The sequence below is a fragment of the Phyllobates terribilis genome, unplaced genomic scaffold, assembly GCF_046119375.1.
Source record: "Phyllobates terribilis strain yellow unplaced genomic scaffold, ASM4611937v1 Scaffold_10__3_contigs__length_209671492, whole genome shotgun sequence".
NCBI lineage: Eukaryota > Metazoa > Chordata > Amphibia > Anura > Dendrobatidae > Phyllobates > Phyllobates terribilis.
The window spans coordinates 182,737,681-182,746,039 of record NW_027362770.1 but is presented as its reverse complement, the minus strand read 5'-3'; the positions used below and the strand labels follow the sequence as shown (position 1 = coordinate 182,746,039).

At 46.0% G+C, this 8,359-nt stretch overlaps 1 protein-coding gene across 1 annotated transcript; it reads right to left on the bottom strand.

Moving 5' to 3' along the window:
* Nucleotides 1–214: 214 nt before the first annotated feature.
* On the bottom strand, nt 215–4,616 carry LOC141164761 (E3 ubiquitin/ISG15 ligase TRIM25-like). Its single transcript, XM_073650290.1, has one exon. It carries the CDS (start codon nt 4,524–4,526, stop codon nt 2,748–2,750), a length of 1,779 nt encoding a protein of 592 aa, XP_073506391.1. The 5' UTR covers nt 4,527–4,616; the 3' UTR covers nt 215–2,747.
* Nucleotides 4,617–8,359: the final 3,743 nt, after the last annotated feature.

Here is an 8,359-nt window from a genome sequence, read left to right as displayed (position 1 = left end):
GTGATACATGGCTATGTATCTAATGAGCTAATTGTGGACAAATGCACAATTTCTTTGTAATTACTTCACATATTTTATATTTTGCTGCAGTGATTCTTTATGGTGGACAATCCAATAAACCACTACATTTTTTATAAGAATTATCATGACATTTTCTTTGGAGTATCGCATCTGTTAAGAAGTCCTGAATAAATAAAAATACAAAATATGTACCTTATATTTAACAATAGGTGATCAGTATATTAGTCTTGGACAACCCATTTAAGTTAACAAACTCTGTGCATGGATTTAACATCTGATCACTAATATATGACCATTGTTACATTATATATGGAAATAATTATCAGCAAAGTTATCAGGTAGAACATTCAGGTATAAATACATACTTATAGCTTGTTCTAGGCTGTGGTCACATGTGAGGTTTATGTTGTGTTTTCTGTTGTGAAGGGCAAACATTTTCTATCAGCAAATACATTGTTCTAAATTATAAAATAAAATGAAATCATTAATCACAGAAAACGAAAATGTTATTACAATCGGCGGTGCGGTTTCTCCAGTGTTTTCTTCAAAAATTAAGTTTTTGTATAAGGCGCATGTTAAAAGACTGCAGTGGTGCTGGATCACTGATTCACAGATTTTGTAGTTTCCTTGGCTCGAGCACGGCAGTCGCATGTGAAAACAACCTAAAACTCCTTACACTTGGCTGGGGCCAATATGTGATTACAGGGTTATTTCCTGAATTTGAATGTTTTCTTGTGTCAATTAATACTTCCTAAAACTCTCACCACTGGAAATGATCTCCAGGAACCATCACCAATGTCAGTGATACATACATTACATTACATGTATTAGATGGATGGCTGGACCTGGGTCTTCCTAGATTCGGGATGGTTTCTGTACTACATGTTATTGTTGGAGGATGCAGAAGGAACATGAAATTCAGCAGCAGCTGCTACACCAAGGAGAACACTGTGACAGGGAGTACCTACAGCCCAGGGCCAGACTGGCCATCTGGCAAATGCGTGATGGGCCGGTCAGGCCGCGTGCCCGCCATATCAATTACGACACAGTTAACAGTATTTGTGTCCTCAGGACGATGGTATTGCTAACAGCTGTGCATCAGTATGGAGCAGGTTACTTCCAGCCTGCAGCCAGTTGGAGGATAGCGGCACGCAAGGGACGTCCATCGGGGCAATGATGTCCCTTCATCACACCCCCGCGTCCACCGCAAGACAGGATAGAAGAGGAGACAGCGGCCGAGGCTGGATTAGGTCAGCATAAGGGTTTTTTCTCTGGGCTGTGGTAACCATAATACTATGCATGGGGGTCAACATAGTGTATTAAAGATGTGGGTGACCATCATATTTCATATTATTAGAGCTATATTAGATCTGTGGAGTGACCATAAAAATATATGGGGGGACCATCATACTGTGTGGGGGGCAGTGGTGATCATCATACTGTGTGGGGGGCAGTGGTGAGAATCATACTGTGTGAGGGGCTGGGGTGACCATCATACTGTTTGGTGAGCTGTGATGGCTATCATTTTAGGGGGGCAGTGGTGACTATCATACTGTTTGAGGTGCCATGGTAACCATCATACTGTTTGGGGGGCAGTACTGACCATTATACAGTTTGGGGACAGTGGTGACCATCATGCTTTGTAGGTGGAGGAATGTGGCAACATTATTCTGTGTGGGGGTATTTTGGGGTGCACCGTATTCTATGGAGGCCATGGAAGAGGCATCATAGTGGGGGGGGGGACAGTAAGTGTGGGTTCAGCAGTGACAGCAGTGCCACAATACATATCAATATCTGTGTGTTATCAGCATGGCGATATTATCACTATATATTTTTATTCTGGTAATATTTGTTGATGGTCTGGTGGAATTTGTCTTTTATATTGCATTATTATAATTGTGATATACAAAAAAATGATATTGTAGTATATTGTAAACCTGCCTGAAGAAACCTCCGGGCTCAGAAAGCTGCAAATATAATTTTTCTGATTAGACAATGAAGGCATCACTCCTAGAATACTTTTGTCTTTTTTATGCATAAAAGTAATTGCTATTATTATTATTATTATTATTACATTTTACACAGTGGTATTATTGGAATTATAGGTCTCGTAGTAAACCTGGATTTCCTCCAGGCAGGGTAATATTAGTAATAGAGACCCCGATCTGGGGAAGGGGGTGGGCACAGCCTGGGCCTCTGTGCTGTGAAATATCAGGGCTGAATTTTGGTCCCTGTCTGTCCCTGCTCCAGTCTAAAGTCAGACCCAGATCTCCCATGATCCTTCGCTCCGAGTCTCCTCCTGTCACCTCTGCCCCGGGGGCCATTAGCAGATCACAGAGCAGCTGGAGGAGCAGCCAATGTTATCTATGTATGGAGGAGAGCAGGAGACTGGGGGAGAAGCAGGGGGTTATGGGAAATGTAGTGGTCACATGGCAGCGCTGAAGGACCGCCCACTTCACACTGAGCACAGACGCAATTATGGAGGAACTGGAGCCAGAAAAAGATGTAAGAAATGAACCAGAGAGAATCTGGAGGCCGAGATACTATAGAGGGTTATTAGACGACAGGGAGATTGTATAGAATTATACATTCTGGGAGATCCCTTTAAGAGGAGCGATCACTACACCGTTATATAGGAAATCACTATAATAGTGTAAGAAGGACGACGCGGAAGAGGCCCCTCCCACTGCTGTATCTGATAGGCCGGACAGTCCACCAATCAGATATCATTTCTCACAGCTGCTCCTCCCCAATATCTTTATAGAACCATCATATACCCATAACACAGCATGAAGGGGCTCGGTGAAGGTGGCAGTGAAGGTGTGTAAGTGTCTGATGGGGTCACACAGCGCATAAAAGGACAGCTGCCCGGCCTCATAATCCAGACATATCCTGACTCCATCACTGGGGATCCGGTGAGGTAGCGGGATCTCTTTACTGTCATGTCTCACTGAACACTGATTATTATACACCTCACCTCCATATAAACACCAGGACTTGTTATTATCGACAATGTATGACTGACGCCCCCTCCTGTTTATACTGGGGTAACACATCCCCACAATCCACCATCCTGACCCCCTGATCTCCACATCCCAGTAATGTCGTCCTGAGGTAAATCCCCTCCTGCTCATCACCTGATTATACTGGAATCTCTCTGCTGTTTCTGGACGATTCTGTGTTATTTCTGTCCAGGTCGCAGTTTTCAGGTCGTCTGATATAAGGAGATTATTATCAGCCGTGTTCACATCCAGTAATATGTCTGCAGGATCCTGCACATAGAAGATCACATTTATATCTCTTATCATAGCAGATAATGTGTGTGATATGTGTGAGACCAGCTCCGCACCCCAATCACCTCCATCATGTCCTCCTGGGTCCTCATCACCTTCATCATGTCCTCCTGTGTCCTCATCACTTCCATCATGTTCCCTTGTGTCCTCATCACCTCCATCATATCCTCCTGTCTCCTCATCACCTCCATAATGTCCCCCTGGGTCCTCATCACCTCCATCATGTCCTCCTGTGGCCTCATCACCTCCATCATGTCCCCCTGTGTCCTCATCACCTCTCTCCTCCTCAGGATCACACAAGTCACCTGTGTCAGGTTCCTGTAAGACAGTCAGTGGATCAGTCATGTTATACAGCTCCTCAATGTGCCTCATCTTCCTGGACAGCTCGTCCTTCTTTATTTCCAGCTTCTGGATCACATCAGACAGTGGCAGTGACTCCTGCGATTCCCGCCTGAAGATATCACTCAGAACCATATTCTCCAGTTTGTCCACCCGTCTCCTGATGTCTATGAACAGGGCAGTGACTCTCTCGGCTTCTCCAGATGCTTTTTCTTGAGCTTTTCTCCTGCGCTCCTCCAGACTTTGGACTCTTTCCTCAGTCTTCTTTCTCTTGGTAATCAGTTTCTGGAGAACATTTCTTAGTTTCTTCTTCTTCTTCTCAGAGGCCTTCTTCAGCATCTCCACCCGGTGTCCACGATGTTCTCCGGCCAAACTGCAGGACACACAGATACAAGCAGCGTCCTCGGTGCAGTAATATTCCAGGATCTTCTTATGGACAGAACATTTCCTGGTCTCCAGAGAAGTGCTGGGATCAGTGAGGACGTGTTCTAGTTCTTTGCTGTGAACCCTCAGGTGATTATCACACAGAGAAGCCTCACAGTGTAGACAGGATCTAACAGCAGGTACAGGAGACTCCATACAGTAAGTGCAGTGGATCCCGGTGATCTCCTCCTGATGTGGTTGAGTAGACAGGAAATTCTCCACTACATTACACAGAGTTATGTTCCTTTGTAGTGGAGGCCACTTCCGAAATGTTACTCTACATTCAGGACAGGAATAAAGTCCATCCCCGTCCTGTGTATCCAGCACATCATCAATACAGACCCGGCAGAAGTTGTGTCCACATCTCAGGGTTACAGGATCTGTATAAATGTTCAGACAGATGGAGCAGCTCAGCTCGTGTCTAAGATCAGCAGACGCCATGGCTGACATTACTTAGGAGCAGAGAAACCAAATGTGACCGATGTTACTGACAGTAGGGTGCGTTCCAGCATATACTTTATTATTCTAGACTTTGATCTTTGCTTCTTCACCGAGGTAAACATTTTCCACATATCTTCCTGATTTGTAGGCTCCGTAGTGCAAGGTCATCACTTCAGTTATATTTCTGTACACGCATTGCTGATTGTCTAATACCCAGTCGAATAACTGGGGGTTTTTTAAAAAATCAAATGTTTTTTTATTGATTTTTTATAAAGATTTACACAAAGGAAAAAACAACAACAACCAGACAAACATAATTCTCCACCCCCCAACCTTAAGAAGCATTAAACATGAGTTATTTATACATAACCAGCATAATTAGATGAACAAATATTTGAACATAGTGACAATAGTCAATCCAATTACATATAACTAGTGGAAGTGCTAATAACATTTTAATTAATTTTCAAAGAAGTTTAATTTGAGGCATCATATAAACGTAACTCAAAGCAAGCCGAGGCGAAATCTCCTTGGTTCCCTAGATGTCAAACCAGAGCCATCAATCCAGAGACCCCCATATCTTGTCAAATTTAGAGATAGTATCTCTTTTTTAGGTATATACCTTTTTCCAAATTTACTAGCCAGTTAACTTTATCAATAAATTCTGATATCATAGGCTCCTGATCTGCGATCCATTTTTGGGCTATCAATTTTCTTGCCATATATAACATACGTTATGGCTTTCAAAGGGTCGCTTTTTAAGGGGCTAGAAATGAAATATGCCAGAATTATAACCCTCTCATCACCATTCTCCATCTGACAATCTGTTTCTGCTTCACCCACAGGTACGTTATCTGACCCCATCTGCAATGTCCATGCTTCACATCTGACTGTCTTTCAAAACTGTATTTGTCTGTCTCCCGGTATGTTTTTCCCAATCTGCATGTTCCCAAGCTCAATCCTTTGATCCCAATACACACTGGTCCCTAGCTGTCTGTTTCCTTAATTAATTTAGCCTCTGTGTCCTAATTACTTCCCCACTCCACCCATGCTTTCCTGAGCAGTGTCCCTGCGGCTCCTCCCCTTCTGCACACCTGACCCGCCTCATGTGCTGGCCAGAGCTCCATAAATCCTAGAGAGCCAGGTCTGGCATCTAAAGGGTCGCTTTTTAAGGGGCTAGAAATGAAAGATGCCAGAATTGGGCCAGAAGTGACCAGAAGGTACAAAGAGCTATTTACTACTTGTACTTAGATTCTCTTTCTCATTCTCCCTTACACTTTCATCATGCTTACATATGCTTTTACTGTTTTTGCCCCCCTAATCCTCACTCTCCTTCGCTATCCCCACACCCCACCACCCTCTAACTAAATCATCATCTCTCCTTCCCTCCTTCCTCCCCACCTGACCTCATCTACAGATCTGCTCCTCAACCTCAGATCAATTCTCCCAAAACATAACATAAGCCGGACACTCTCTTTCTCCCATCTGCTCTCCCTCTCTCTGCTTCTCCTCACTGCTGGTGACATATCTCCCAATCCTGGACCCCCACAGCTTGCACCCTCCACCAACTCCCCCACCTGTCGCACCAAACCAGCTGCAAACTACCACAACCACTCCTATGCAAAACCGGTCCCCCTGATGCCCACCCCGCTGCTCCCTCTCTCTGGAGCACTGTGGAATGCACGCTCTGTCTGCAACCAGCTCTATTTTGTCCACGACCTCTTTACCTCTCTCCATCTCTCCTTCCTGGCAATCAAAGAGACATGGCTGACACCCTCTGACACTGCCTCCCCTGCTGCACTGTGTTACGGTGGCCTCCACTTCACCCACACTCCTCGCCCTGGAAACAGACATGGTGGAGGAGTGGGTCTTCTCCTCTCTAACAATTGAACCTTTAGCCCTACTCCTCCTCTTCCCTCCCTTATTCTACCATCTTTTGAAGTCCACTCTGTCCGCATTTACTCTCCCTCCAACCTCCAAGTGGCTGTCATATACCGACCCCCGGGCCCGATCACTGCCTTTATCGACCAATTCTCCACCTGGCTTCTTTACTTTCTCTCTGCTGACATTCCCACAATCATCATGGGCGATTTCAACATCTCCACTGACACTCGCCAGTCAGCAGCATCAAAACTCCTGTCACTTACTTCATCCTTTGGACTTACTCAGTGGTCCTCCTCAGTCACCCACACAGACGGACACACACTAGACCTCATCTTCACCCGACTCTGCTCCCTATCTAACCTCAAAACCTCCCCCCTACCCCTATCTGACCACCATCTACTCACCTTCTCATACCTGTCCTCCTCACCTGTCACCCATGTCCAGCAGCTAGCACACCCCCGCAGAAACCTTGCACATCTAGACACTCACACACTCTCTGACTCTTTTCTACCACTGACATCCATATCCTCACTCCATGACACAGACAGCGCCACTGCTTTCTACAATGCCACTCTCGCATCAGCTATTGACTCGGTCGCCCCTCTTATGCATGGCAGAGCGCGACGAGTCAACAGGCAACCCTGGCACAACAACCTCACTAAACAGCTTCGACAAGCGTCCAGGGTTGCGGAGCGGCGTTGGAAGAAAACTCATACTCAAGAAGACTTCACTGCATTCAAACAAGCAACGCTCGCATTCAAATCAGCACTCACCTCTGCTAAACAGGCCTACTTCACAACCCTCATATCCTCCCTATCCTACAACCCCAAACAGCTATTCAACACTTTTAACTCTCTCCTCCGCCCTCCACTGCCCCCTCCGACCTCCCTCATCTCTGCCGATGAGTTTGCCGCACACTTCAAAAACAAGATTGACCAAACACGGCAAGTCTTTACTGTCCAACCACCACAACCCCTTTGTTTTCCACACCATTTCCTTAACCCCATAACCTCCCTTCCCAACATCACGGAAAGAGACCTTACTCGTCTCCTCTCCAAATCGCACCTCACCACATGTGCACTCGACCCCATCCCATCCCACCTCCTCCACAACCTCACCCCCACACTAATCCCATCCCTAATCCATCTCTTCAACCTATCACTATCCTCTGGTACCTTCCCTGCTGCCTTCAAACATGCCACAATCACGCCCATCCTCAAAAAGCCACCCCTCGACCCATCCGCCCTGTCCAGCTATCGCCCCATATCGCTGCTCCCATTTGCCTCCAAACTCCTTGAGCAACACGTTCACGCTGAACTTTCCTCCCACTTCTCATCTAACTCTCTCTTCGACAACCGACAATCTGGCTTCCGCCCCCACCATTCCACCGAAACTGCCCTTACCAAAATCACCCATGACCTGCTCACAGCCAAAGCTAACAGACAATTCTCTGTACTCCTTCTTCTTGACCTGTCCTCTGCTTTCGATACTGTTGACCACTGCCTCCTACTACAGATCCTCTCTTCCTTTGGCGTCAAAGACCTTGCCCTATCCTGGATCTCCTCATACCTTTCTAACCGCACATTTAGCGTCTCCAACTCCCACGCTACCTCCACACCCCGTCCCCTCTCTGTTGGAGTCCCTCAAGGCTCTATCCTAGGACCCCTACTCTTCTCAATTTATACCCTTGGCCTGGGACAGCTCATAAAATCCTATGGCTTCCAGTACCATCTGTACGCTGATGACACCCAGATATACCTCTCTGTCCCTGATGTCACCTCTCTGCTGTCCAGAATCCCAGCATGTCTATCAGCCATATCCTCTTTCTTCTCCTCCCACTACCTCAAGCTCAATGTGGACAAAACTGAACTCATTATCTTTCGTCCATCTCGCATATCCTTCCCACCTGATCATTCTATCACAATAAATGACATCACTCTTTCCGCTGTACCGACAAT